The 13050-nt window shown below is 35.4% G+C and overlaps 1 protein-coding gene across 5 annotated transcripts in view; it reads left to right on the top strand.

The window, feature by feature from the left end:
- Positions 1-13050, top strand: part of POLK (DNA polymerase kappa) — an 85350-nt gene that overhangs the window by 28818 nt on the left and 43482 nt on the right. For 4 of the 5 annotated variants that reach the window (XM_037801969.1, XM_037801968.1, XM_037801970.1 and 1 more), the window contains 2 exons: positions 11485-11637; positions 12561-12692. In XM_037801969.1, the coding sequence (XP_037657897.1) occupies positions 11485-11637; positions 12561-12692 (285 nt within the window). The remainder of the gene's footprint in view (positions 1-11484; positions 11638-12560; positions 12693-13050) is intronic. The other variant, XM_037801971.1, reaches the window with a different exon arrangement.

A 13050-nucleotide genomic window follows, 5' to 3' on the forward strand; every position in this document is an offset into this window, starting at 1 on the left:
ACTTGCCCGTTTTCATACAAGAGATAATTGACAGAGCTAGGATTTAACACAAAGCCTATGTTCTTTTTATTATATAAATACTTAGCAGCTAGAGGAGGCCACAGGATAAATGTGGCATGCTTTCCCGCAATCCTGGTTTTACAAAAAAGGATTGGGAGAACATGTTGACTAATTAAACTAGAAAATAATTTAAAAGGTAATTGTGTTATATTAAAACAAAAAATCATACTGTTGGATAGATTGCCACAATGTGCTTATATTCTTTTGCAACTTTATTGAGATACATTCACACACCATACAATCCATTCAAAGTATACAATTAGTGTTTCACGGTATCATCACATGGTTGTGCATTCACCACCACAATGAATTTTAGAACATTTGCATTACTTAAAAAAACAAAACATTTTATACCCCTTATCTCTGCCATCTCCCCCCTGCCCATTATTGACCCCTAGCATTAGTGTGGTACATATACTGTTAACTATATTCCATAGTTTACAATAGGTGCTTTTTTCCCATATACCATTCTATTATTATTAACTCCTTGTAATAGTTATGTACATTTGTTCGAGTTCACAAAAGAACATTTTTATATTTGTGGTATTAATCAGTCATCATGTATAACAGTGAATCTTGTGGTGGACAATGACTGTGGTTAATTGTGCAATATATAAAGTTCTTCCATGAACTAGAACAAATGTATGACACTATTGCAAGGAGTTAATAGACGGATATATGGGAAAAAATGCACCTGTTGCAAACTATGGACCATAGTTAAAGTAGTATGTCAGTAATGGGGGGGATAAGGATTATGGGATGTTTGTGGTCTTCTTTTTTATTTTTTATTTTATTGGAGTAATGAAAATGTTAAATTGATCATGGTGAGGAATGCACAACTGTGATGATACTACAAGCCACTGATTGCATACTTCGAATGGTTTGTATGGTGTGTGAATATATCGCAGTAAAATTGCATTTTAAAAAAAGGAAAGAAAAAAAGGATGCTGGATTTTGTCAAATGACTTTTCTGCATCAGTCAAGATGATCATGTGGTTTTTCCCTTTTGATTTGTTAATGGTGGTGTATTAATTACATTAATTGATTTTCTTATGTTGAACCACCCTGCATACCTGAGATAAAACCCACTTGACCATGTGTCTAATTCTTTTAATGTGCTCTTGGATTCGATTTGCAAGTATTTTGTTGAGGATTTCTGCACCTATATTCATCAGAGAAATTGGTCTGTAATTTTCTTTTCTTGTAGTATCTTTATCCGGCTTTGGTATTAGGGTGATTTTGGCTTTATAAAATGAGATAAGAAGTGTTCCTTCCTCTTCAGTTTTTTGGAAGAGTTTGAGTAAGATTGGTACTAATTCTTCTTGGAATGATTGGTAGAATTCACCTGTGAAGCCAGCTGGTCCTGGGCTTCGCTTTTTTGGGAAGTTTTTGCTGACTGATTCAATCTCTTTACTTGTGATTGGTTTGTTAAAGTCTTCTATTTCTTCTAGAGTCAGTGTAGGTTGTCCATGTGTTTCTAGGAAGTTGTCCATTTCAGCTACACTAATTTGTTGGCATACAGTTGTTCATAGTATCGTCTTATCTTATTTCTATAGGGTCAGTATTAATGACCCCCCTCATTTCTGATTTTTTTTATTTGCATCTTCTCTGTTTTTGCCTTTGTCAGTCTAGCTAAGTGTTTATCAATTTTATTGATCTTCTCAAAGAACCACTTTTCATTTTATTGATTCTCTCTATTGATTTTTGTTTCTCAATTTTGTTCATTGCTGCTCTAATCTTTGTTATTTCTTTCCTTCCGCTTGCATTGGGATTAGTTTCCTGTTCTTTCTCTAGTTTCTCCAGGTGTTCAGTTAGCTCTTTGATTGTAGCTGTCTACTTTTTAAAGTTAGCATTTAGGGCTATGAATTGCCCTCTCAGCACTGCCTTCTCTGTATCTCATAAGTTTTGATATGTTGTGTTCTTGTTTTCACTTGTCTCGAGATACGTAATGATTTCCCTTGCAGTTTCTTCTTTGACCCACTGACTGTTTAAGAGAAGTGTTATTTAACCTCCATATATTTGTGAATTTTCCAGTTTTCCTGCTGTTAGTGAGTTCCAGCTCATTCCATTATGATCAGAGAAAGTGTTTTGTATAATTTCAGTCTTTTTAACTTTATTAAGACCTCTTTTGTGCCCCAGCATGTGTTCTGTCCTGGAGAATGTTCCATGAGCCCTTGAGAAGAATGTATGTTCTGGTGTTTGGGGGTGCACTGTTTTATATATGTCTGTTAGGTCTGGTTAATTTATCATATTACTTAGGTTCCCTGTTTCTTTAATGATCCTCTGTCTAGATGTTCTATCTATTGATGAGAGTAGTGTGTTGAAGTCTCCCACTGTTATTGTAGAAATGTCTATTACTGTCTTCACTTTTGCCGGTGTTTGCTTCAAGTACTTTGGGGCACCTTGATTAGGTGCATAGATTTTTTGATTGTTATTTCTTCTTGATGAATTGCCCTTTTTATTAATATTAATGCCCTTTTCCTCTTATAACATTTTTGCACTTAAAGTCTATTTTGTCTGATAGTTAGTATAGCTAGCCCAGCTTATTTTTTTGGTCACTGCTTGCATTTAATATCTTTCTCCAGCCTTTCACTTTCAGTGTATTTGTATCTTTAGGTCTAAATGAATCTCTTGTAAACGTCATATAGATGGATCATTTTTTCCCCATCCATTCTGCCAATCTGTGTGTTTTGATTGGGGAGTTTAATCCTTGGAGTTTAATCCTTTAACATTCTATGTGATTACTATAAAAGCAGCCCTTACTTCACCCATTTTATCCTTTGGCTTTTATTTGTCATATCTATTTTCTTTCTTTCTTTTTATCCTTTTAGTTACCCTTACTGATAATCTTTCTTTTTATTCTCTTCTCCAAGCCTCTCTCCTGTCCTTTTCAGTTGGCAGAACTCCCTTTAATATTTCTTATAGGGCAGGTCCCATGTTAACGAACTCTCTCAGCTCCTGTTTTATCATTGAGTATTTTAAACTCTCATTTTTGAAGGACAGCTTTGCCAGATAAAGAATTCTTGGCTGGCAATTTTTCTCTTTCAGTATCTTAAACATATTGTACTACTACCTTCTTGCCTCCATGGTTTCTCATGGCACTTAGTCTTATTTGGCTTCTCTTGTTTATGCTTTCAGAATTCTCTCTTTTTCTTCAGCATTGGACAGTCTGATTAGCATGTGACTTTGAGTGGGTCTTTTCAGATTTATTCTGTTTGGAGCACATTGGGCTTCTTGGATTTGCATATTTATATTTTTATATAAGGGTTGGGAAATTTGGGGCCATTATTTCTTCAGATATTATTTCTGGCTCTTTTCCCTTCTCTTCTCCTTCTGGGACACCCATGATGCATATGCTTGTGTTCTTCATGTTGTCAGTCATGAGCTCTTGCTCAAATTTTTCTATTCTTTTCTCGCTCTGTTCTTTTGTCTGTTTGAATTCGGATGTTCTGTCTTCGAGCTTGCTAACCATTCTTTTGCCTCTTCAAATCTGCTGTTGTGTCTCTAAAATATTTTTTATTTCATCCCTTGTGTCTTTAATTTCCATAAGGTCTGTTATTTTTCTTTGTATGCTTTCAATTTCTTCTTTATTCCTTACCCAGTGTCTTCTTCATATCCTCTGTCTCTTTAGCCATCTCCTTGAATTGATTTTAGGACATTAGTTTGGACATCTTTGATTAGTTGTTCCAAATTCTGTATCTCCTCTGACTTGTTAATTTGTTCCTTGACTGGGCCATATCTTCCCAAGTTTTAGTATGACTTGTGATTTTTTGCTGCTACCTACCTGAGCATCTGATTATTTTGATGGGTTTGTTCTGAAGGTCTGTTTTGCTCTTTTGACTAGGATTTTGTTGCTAATTGGGTTTGTGTTAAGACTCTTCTTTGACAGTTGCTTTGTCAGTATTTCCCAGTCAAAGCAGGGCCAGGTACCCATGCAGGGGGTACAGACCAGATCCAGAGGTTGCTGGGAGAGGTTCGAAAGACTTGAAAACGCTGTACTTTCCAGCCTGCCCAGCAGATGGTACTCTTTGGCTACCTATTCCTCCCAGCCCTGTGAAGGGAGGCTGTTATAGCTCTTTGCTAGTTTCACCTCTGACTTAGTCGAAACAGTGGGTGCCCAGTGGCCTCTGACCAAGAGGGGCTGAAACTGCGGGATCCCGTGTTTTAACTTCACTGGCCAATATCTGGCTCAATACTGGGCTGTGTCCCTTCTGGACTTGGCAGGAGACTTCCACGGCAGTCCCGGTCCACAGCCAACCCCCAAGCAAGGATAGAGCTGCCCCCCTCTGTTTCCTCAAATATGAGGAATGGGCACCAGGAGCTGTGGACAGAATTATTTACAGTCTCTGACCGTGGTTTCTCAGTCTCTTTGTTTTGCACTTCCCTGTGTTTTATACTGAACTCCTTGGTCCCTGGATCCCCAAAACAGTTGATTTGGACAGTTTCTGCCTGGCTTCTCACTGCTTTTGGGAGAGAAATAGATTCTGGCATTGCCGCCCTATTCTTCCATTTTACTGGAACTGTGCATAAATTCTTAAGATGAAACACACTCTTTTAAAAATTGGCAAGCTTTGGGGTTTTCCTCCTAGATTTTCAGGGGGTAAATATTCAGTTTCCTCTGCTACAACAAGTTATTTCAGGAGAAACGTTTGAGAAGAACCACATGACAGCAAGCCATGGTAGACTGGCAAATCCAGAACAATCAGGGTTCTGCTAGTAGAGCTAAATTGATTGCTAGAATGGTTTACCCTCTTACCAAATCTGATCCATTATTAAAGCGTTGTAAGCTATAACATAAAGATAAAATTATAGTATTAATCTAATGTGCTACAAAATCCTTCTCTTGGGGTAGAGTTCTTAGAGATCATAAGTGTCATGTTTTCTGTACCAAACTATAAAGTGGCATTTTTGATATATGCTTTCTCAGAGCATAAGCCAATTTTTATCTTCTGTATTAAGTTGTCTACTATAATGACAAAGGATAATTTGCCTGCCACATCATCATTTTTAATTCTTAACAGCATTCCACCATTTGGAAGACTTGGTTCCAGTTGCCTATTTTATATACAAGCCTGTTGATCATTTTTATTTAATTGTCTCTGCACTCTCATCCGGTTATTTTTACCATGGGTTGTACTTTTTTACATTTTCAATATGAGAATGCTGGCTTCATCACATATTTGTTTAACAGTGGATATTATTAATTTTTTAGTTTTTGCTAATACAGTTGTCCAGAATATTATCTCATGGTAATTTACAAGTAATTTGTATTAAACGAGTGGAGAAGAAACTGCATGTGTTACTTCAGCCCCATTCTGGTGGCAAGAATTTAAGTTACATGACCATACCGTACTGCAAGAGAAGCTGGAAAACATCTTCTCAAGCTGAGTGGCCATATGCCTAGTTATGAAAGGAAAAGAGAATGGATTTGGGGATACAACTAACAGTCCGACACAATATCTTTTGCCTACATTTCTAGATTTTATTTCTTTTCTTCCTGATTTATAAGCTCTTATCTTAACATTAAAGTTATATTTTTTTCTCTGCCATTTGTTGCAATTATTTTTCCAATGTGCTTTCCTTTTAATTTTGCAGGAGTTTTTGTTTTTGTTTTTTCCTATACAGTTTTGTTTTTTTGATCAAATCCAACAGTATTTTTTTAATGGGTTTTTTTGGGATGAGAGGATCTTTGGTTTTATGCCTGGAAAATTATTTCCCACAACGAAGCTTGTATGTTCTTTTAGTATTTTTATAGATTTTGTTACATTCAAATCTTCAGTCCATTTGAAATTAGTTTTGATGTAGGGAGTGAAGTATTTTTTTCCTATATGGTATTACATTTTTCCCTAAATACTATTATTTTTCCTAGATGACGACTCACTTGTCCCAACACCATTTATTGTATAATGAGTTCTTTCTTCACTGAATACAAATGAGGCACTTTCATATACTAAATTCCCATTAGTGCTTAGATTTATTTCTGGACTCTTTCTTTTAATCAGTTGTGTCTTTTCTTATATCAGAGCCTTACAGTTTTAATTACTAAACAATAATAGTATAGTTTAATATTCTTCTCTCACTACTCTTAAAAAAATATTTATTTTTTTCATATATTGTTTCGTCCAAATAAACTTAAGAATCATTTTGTCAAATTAAAAAAAAAAAAATTCCACCTGTTCACAATAAAGTTATTTTTAAATTGATAGTAATCCTAAGACATTTACTTTCTGTATCTTTTTTGGTAATTTTATTGAGCTATACTTATGCATATTACATTCATAAAGTTTTTACGATACAGTATGTATGAGTGGTGCCACATAACTTTTTGTTGTTCATACTATTTTTAAAGCTCATATCCTTACATATGCTAATAATCTGAAGGGATAGAAAATATTTTACATTATGTAGCAGAACTTCAGATTTTGTTACAGTTTTTAGCTATTTCATGGGAGGCTTTCTGTCATCTTGTGCAAGGGGATTGGCAGGAAATGTGTTTTATGTTGATTGTTGAAATAATGTATTTGTTGAGCTTCCTCTAAAAGAAGTTGCATAGATGGGAGGGGACTTAAGGAAGTCCTTAGGAGTCAGGACCTTCGGAAAGAGCACAGATGTTTTTGTGGGAAATGTGTTTTTGAGTCATAAAATTTCCAAGTACAAGATTTTATTACATGTGATAATAAAATAGCATGAACTATTGCTTGTCAAGCTGAGGTAAATAATATCATCTGCAGACACAAACTCTCATGGCATTTATTCAAAACCTCTTTAAGATATTTAACATGTTCCCTGCCCCATCCATCCTCATTAGACTTCTTAGAGGCACAGTCATTTTTGTGACTGCCAAAACATCTTTTATGTTTCAGGAATTGAATAGGCAAACATCCATGTTATATTAAATGGCAGTCACACAGCAAATGAGTGCATTTTGACCGTCTTAACAATTAATTTTATTAACTCAGATCTACTCAACAATTTTTAGGGAAATACTAAGTCAAGAAAATGAAAAACATTGTTTCTGAAATAGTCTCATAAATCTAATAGAGATAGAAGGAATTTTTAAAACTAAATAAGGTATAATACAGATATAAATTATATCACTAGTGTTCAGTTTGAGCTTATTTCATTGTTAAAGACTTCTTAAAATCTATTTTAGGGAAGCAGCATAAGGTAATAGAAAGAACACTGGCTTTGGAGTAATCTGTTTTCTGGGTCTAGCTCTAAAACTTAACAGCTGTATGACTTAGGGCAAATTATTTAGTCTTGCTGAGGTTCGGTTTTCTTATTTGTAAAATAGGAATAGTAATTATCTTAGAATTATTTTGACCATTAAATGAGTTAATATAAGAAGCGATTAGCTAATCATATAACATATGTAATGTATTCAATGTCACATCTACTTTTAAAATTATAGGGAATATCATTAAGCCCTTACTGTATCCTTAGATAAATATATTATGTGGGCATCTCTTTTAATTCTTTCAACAATCTTTTGAAATTGGTTCATTCCCACTTTACAAATAAGGAAGGTGGTAAGGATTAGAGGGCTTAACTTGCCCATGGTCATGTAACTAGTAAGTGGCAGAGCTGGGATCCAAACCAAAGCCCTTATTGTTTTGTTTTGTTTTTTCATTTTTTGTTAGAGAAGTTTGTGTGTTTACAGAACAATCATGCATAAAATACAAGATTCCCGTACAGCACCCTACCACTAACACTTGCACTGATATGGAAAATTTGTTACAATTGATGATAACATTTTTTTTTTGTAATTCTATTTTTTACCAGTAACATTTGTTACAAATGATGAAAGACTGTTAAAGTAATACTGTAACTATTGTTCATAGTTTACATCGGGGTATTTTTCCCCATATTCCCAACCTATTATTTTTTTTTCATGCATGTCTTTATTTTATTACTCATCTACCCATATACTGGATAAAGGGGGTGTCAGTCACATGGTTTTTACAATCACATGGTCACAAGATAAAGCTACATAGTTATATAGTCATTATCAAAAATCAAGGCTACTGAATTGTAGTTCAACAATTTTAGGTGTTTCCTTCTGACTATTCTGATACACTAAAAGCTAAACAGAAATATCTGTATACTGAGTCAATAGTCATAATCATTTGTTAAATCCTAATTTCTCAGTTACACCTCCTCCCTCTCAAATGATCATTCTCAATCTTCAGGGATATCTAAGCAATGAGCATTTTAGCGTCTGTGCTGGAAAGAGGTGTCAACCTTATTGTATAAAGGAATGAAACTGGTTGATGTTCTTGGAGAGACTGGTACCTCTGGATTTCAGGACTTGTCTGAAAGCCCTTATTCTTAAACACTGTGACACGCTGGTTCTCAGGAGCAGCAAGGGGGATAATATGCATATTACAATTTCAGATGAGGACTTGAAAATCTTTCATAAAGGAAAATTGTGCCAAGGAAAATGGAAAAAAGAAAAACATGAATAAGGATTTCAGTAGAAGAAACATGAAAAAGCAGTGGTGATGTGCATCTGATAAATGTAGAAAAAAGATACAAATTCAGAGAGGGGTGACTAATGAGAGATAGTAAAGGAAAGTGGAATGTATGAGTCATGCAGTGAGGAGGTTTGTTTCTGGCAACCATACAGTTATTTTAAGCACAGAAAATATAATAGATTGCTGAGGAAACTGTCATAGCATTATTATGTGAGTCTGAGGAGAATTTTCTCCCATTTGGTTTGCTTTTTATTTTTGCTTTCCAGATGATTCAGGGTTTAGATATTTCAAATACCACTCTTATTCTCATTTGACACTCATATTTTAGACATATTTTATAGCTTAATAAAGAGTAGTTTGCTTTTAATCTACCATTATTTTTATTAGTCTCCATGGTTTGTTCATATCTAATTAGCATGCTGCTCTCTAGTTTAAAACTGATTCCTTGGGACTGGTGGTTTGATGGGTTGAGCCCTCTACCATAGGTTTTACCCTTGGGAAGACGGTTGCTGCAAAGGAGAGGCTAGGCCTCCCTATAATTGTGCCTAAGAGCCTCCTCCCGAATGCCTCTTTGTTGCTCAGACGTGGCCCTCTCTCTCTAGCTAAGCCAACTTGAAAGGTGAAATCACTGCCCTCCCCTCTACGTGGGATCAGACACCCAGGGGAGTGAATCTCCCTGGCAACGTGGAATATGACTCCCAGGGAGGAATGTAGACCTGGCATCGTGGGACGGAGAACATCTTCTTGACCAAAAGGGGGATGTGAAAGGAAGTGAAATAAACTGCAGTGGCAGAGAGATTCCAAAAGGAGCCGAGAGGTTGCTCTGGTGGGCACTCTTACGCATACTTTAGACAACCCTTTTTAGGTTCTAAAGAATTGGGGTAGCTGGTGGTGGATACCTGAAACTATCAAACTACAACCCAGAACCCATGAATCTCGAAGACAGTTATATAAAATGTAGCTTATGAGGGGTGACAATGGGATTGGGAAAGCCATAAGGACCACACTCCACTTTGTCTAGTTTATGGATGGATGAGTAGAAAAATAGGGGAAGGAAACAAACAAACAAACAGACAAAGGTACCCAGTGTTCCTTTTTACTTCAATTGCTCTTTTTCACTTTAATTATTATTATTGTTATTTTTGTGTGTGTGCTAATGAAGGTGTCAGGGATTGATTTAGGTGATGAATGTACAACTACGTAATGGTACTCTGAACAATCGAATGTACGATTTGTTTTGTATGACTGCGTGGTATGTGAATATATCTCAATAAAATGAAGATTAAAAAAAATAAAAATAAAAAAATAAAAAATAAATTAAAAAAAAATCTGATTCCTTGGAAGAAATCGTTGTTTTAAATCTGGATGATAAATTGTAGCAGTATTGAAATGTTCCATTTATATATGATATCTCATTCTAAGAGATCAGCCTTCTCTGAAATTTCTACCATAAATATTGCTCTTTATTTTTTAACCAACTCTAAAAGATCAGTATAAATTTCTTTCCTTTTTCCTGCCAGTCTCCCCTCCCTTTAGGGAAAGAACTTGAAGGCAGATAAGATCTTTCTCCTGAAGGAACTCACAGTTTTGTATGTAATAGAGTACCTGCCATGGTAAGAACAGGAAAACAAGTAAGGGAACATTAAATTCTGTGGCATGAAGGACGGAGAGCCAGTTAAGTTATAGAATTCTATAACAGAACCTCATCTGAAGGCCTGCACAAGGTCACTTCTGAATAAGCTTGAACCTAAGAATCCCTGGTTTCCTAATTTAGGGTTTCAATAGACCAGAATTTTTTACTTAGTAAAAAGTAATGCTTGTTTCCAAGAATATAACAGTTCCTAGGAGAAAGCTCAACTCAGTGTTTGTCTTCTTTTTTTATTTATTTATCTAAACTATCAGTTAAATATGCATTCACATCAAGTGATAGCAAATCTAACTTTTAGTAGTGTTATTTTCCTGCATTACAAAATGTTTGGAAGCAGGCAATCCTGGGCTGGTATCTTGTCATCAAAAAAAAAAAAACCCCAAGTTTTCCCTGTCTCTCCGTCTTACCACCTCATGGTTGTAGGATGATTTCCACAGCTCCTGACATCGTCAGCATTCAAGCTTGAAAAACTAAGGAGAAAACAGCACTAGCTCATCAGATCTCTTTGTTCAGAAAGGAAAAGCTTTTCCAGATGTACCCCCGCCCCACTCCATCCCTCCTACAGCAGACTTCCTTATATGTTTCAAAGACCAAAACATTCACCCCCAGCTGCAAGGAAAACTGGGAAAGTATTTAACTTTTTCAGCCTCTGTAGTAGAGGCAGGCCAGAAAAAAGGAACAGTTGGGAATGGATGTATCTGCTTCCTAACATTTTTTTACTGACCTACTTTGGTTATTTCTACCCCTTTTCATTTCTTTCTTTTATTCTTATAGTTTAACTCTTTCTCTCTAAAGAAATTTTTTACTTTTCTCAGGATTTTCCTCATATGGCATCTTCTCAATGAAATTTTCCTTGGTCTCCCTAAAATTGCAACAGCCCTACCATACACACACATTCTTATCACCACCCCTTCCCTGGTGTATTTCTCTTTTATCACTTTCTAGTGTCCTTTCTTGACTTAATCATTTTGGTGATTTTGTTTATTGTCTTTCTGCGCCAGCTGGAATATAAACTCTATGAGGACAAGGATTATTCTTGTTTTTTTCACTTCTGTATCTCCAATTATTAGAACACTATCTGACACATAGTAGATTTTCAATAATTCTTTGTTGATTTATTAAGGAGTGTGAAATGTTCACAATATTATTTTGGGTAGATTATGGTATTAAGTGCTCTATTATGTTTATGTACATGCTTATTCAGATATTACTGTTATCTACTACAATTAAGGTTAAATTTATGATTAATGGAATTTCATTATTATGTTGTCTAAAAGTATGTTAACTTTTTTTAATATTAAGGTTGACAGATTTGCAATGGAATTAGAAGAGAGCCGGGATCTGACCAATACCATAGTCCACATTGACATGGATGCTTTCTATGCAGCTGTAGAAATGAGGGACAATCCAGAACTGAAAGATAAACCCATTGCTGTAGGATCAATGAGTATGTTGGTAAGTCTGTAAAGATCAAAGACAGAAATGAATTTCATAAATATTCAGTAAAACTTATTAGTTCATGAAGGGGGATGCCTTTATTGAGTTCAGCCAGTTTGCCAGATATCTTTTGGGTGCTTTATATATGCCCAATTACTGAATCCTTTCAGCATCCCTTGAGGTACAAGTTTTTATTTCCATTTGACAAACAAGAAAACAAACTCAGAAAGATGTTTGATAATTTGCCCAAAGTCGCAAATCTGGTAGATGGAAGAGTTGAAGAAGAAAGAAAAGGAAATGTTATTCTAAGCAGGAATTGGTGAACTGTGGCCTGCAGGCCAAATCAGTCTGCTGTCTTTTTTTGTAAATAAAATTTTACTGGAGTGTGGTCAGACCCACTTATTTATTACTACTGTTGCACTTACAGAGCAGAGTTGAGTAGCCACAACAGAAACTGTATGATTTAGAAAGCCTAAGTAATTACCATCTGGGCCTTTACAGGAAATGTTTGCCAACCCTCCTTGTAGAGTAACATATTTCATTAATATGGTACACTGAGATTGCAATTAAGTAGTTTCCCCAAGACTTGAAACCTTTGCTTTTCTGATTATAGCATTGCTTGTCCATATTGGCACCCTAAACATAGAAAGTAAAGATGACCAGGATAGCTGTATATGGCTGAAAATGTGGGAGTTAAAAGTAGCAACTGGAATCTCTATTCCAGTTTTTTTTTAAATAAATGTGGGGGGCAGTAGTGGGAGAGAATCTATGCAATAATAATATCATGATAGCATAAAGTCAAAACTTGTTCAAGACAGTGGCCTATAAAAAAATGTCCTTAAATTGAAAATACGCAACAGTAATGTGTTTCTCATGAATGCATTGATCAATATGTCCATTAGATTTGTATATTTTTTCCCTTGGGGTCAATTTTCTTTCAGTCTACTTCAAATTACCATGCAAGGAGGTTTGGTGTTCGTGCAGCCATGCCAGGATTTATTGCTAAGAGACTTTGCCCACAACTTATTATAGTGCCCCCAAACTTTGACAAATACCGCGCTGCGAGTAAAGAGGTAAGTCTGCTATTTCATCCCCTACTTATAGCCCTTCACTGGTTTCCTCTCACCTACAGAGTCAAATCCAAATGCCTTAGCACCTCCGGATTTTACCTTAGCTTACTCCTTCAGTCTCACCTGACATCACTTCTTTACCTTATGTATTGAATATTGAGCATATAATTGCCAAAATGCATAATTCTATTTCCCAATTTTTTGCCTTTTCTCATATTTTTCTGTCTGCTAGAAAACACTGCTTATTTCCTCAGAAAACTCTGAATTACCTTAATTGTAACATAAATTAACTATTTTTTCCTAATATGCAGTGTACATTGTCTCCTAGAACCACTTTATATTTCTAATTTCCAGGATCTAC

Source organism: Choloepus didactylus, chromosome 13, assembly GCF_015220235.1.
Source record: "Choloepus didactylus isolate mChoDid1 chromosome 13, mChoDid1.pri, whole genome shotgun sequence".
NCBI classification, from domain to species: Eukaryota; Metazoa; Chordata; class Mammalia; order Pilosa; family Megalonychidae; genus Choloepus; species Choloepus didactylus.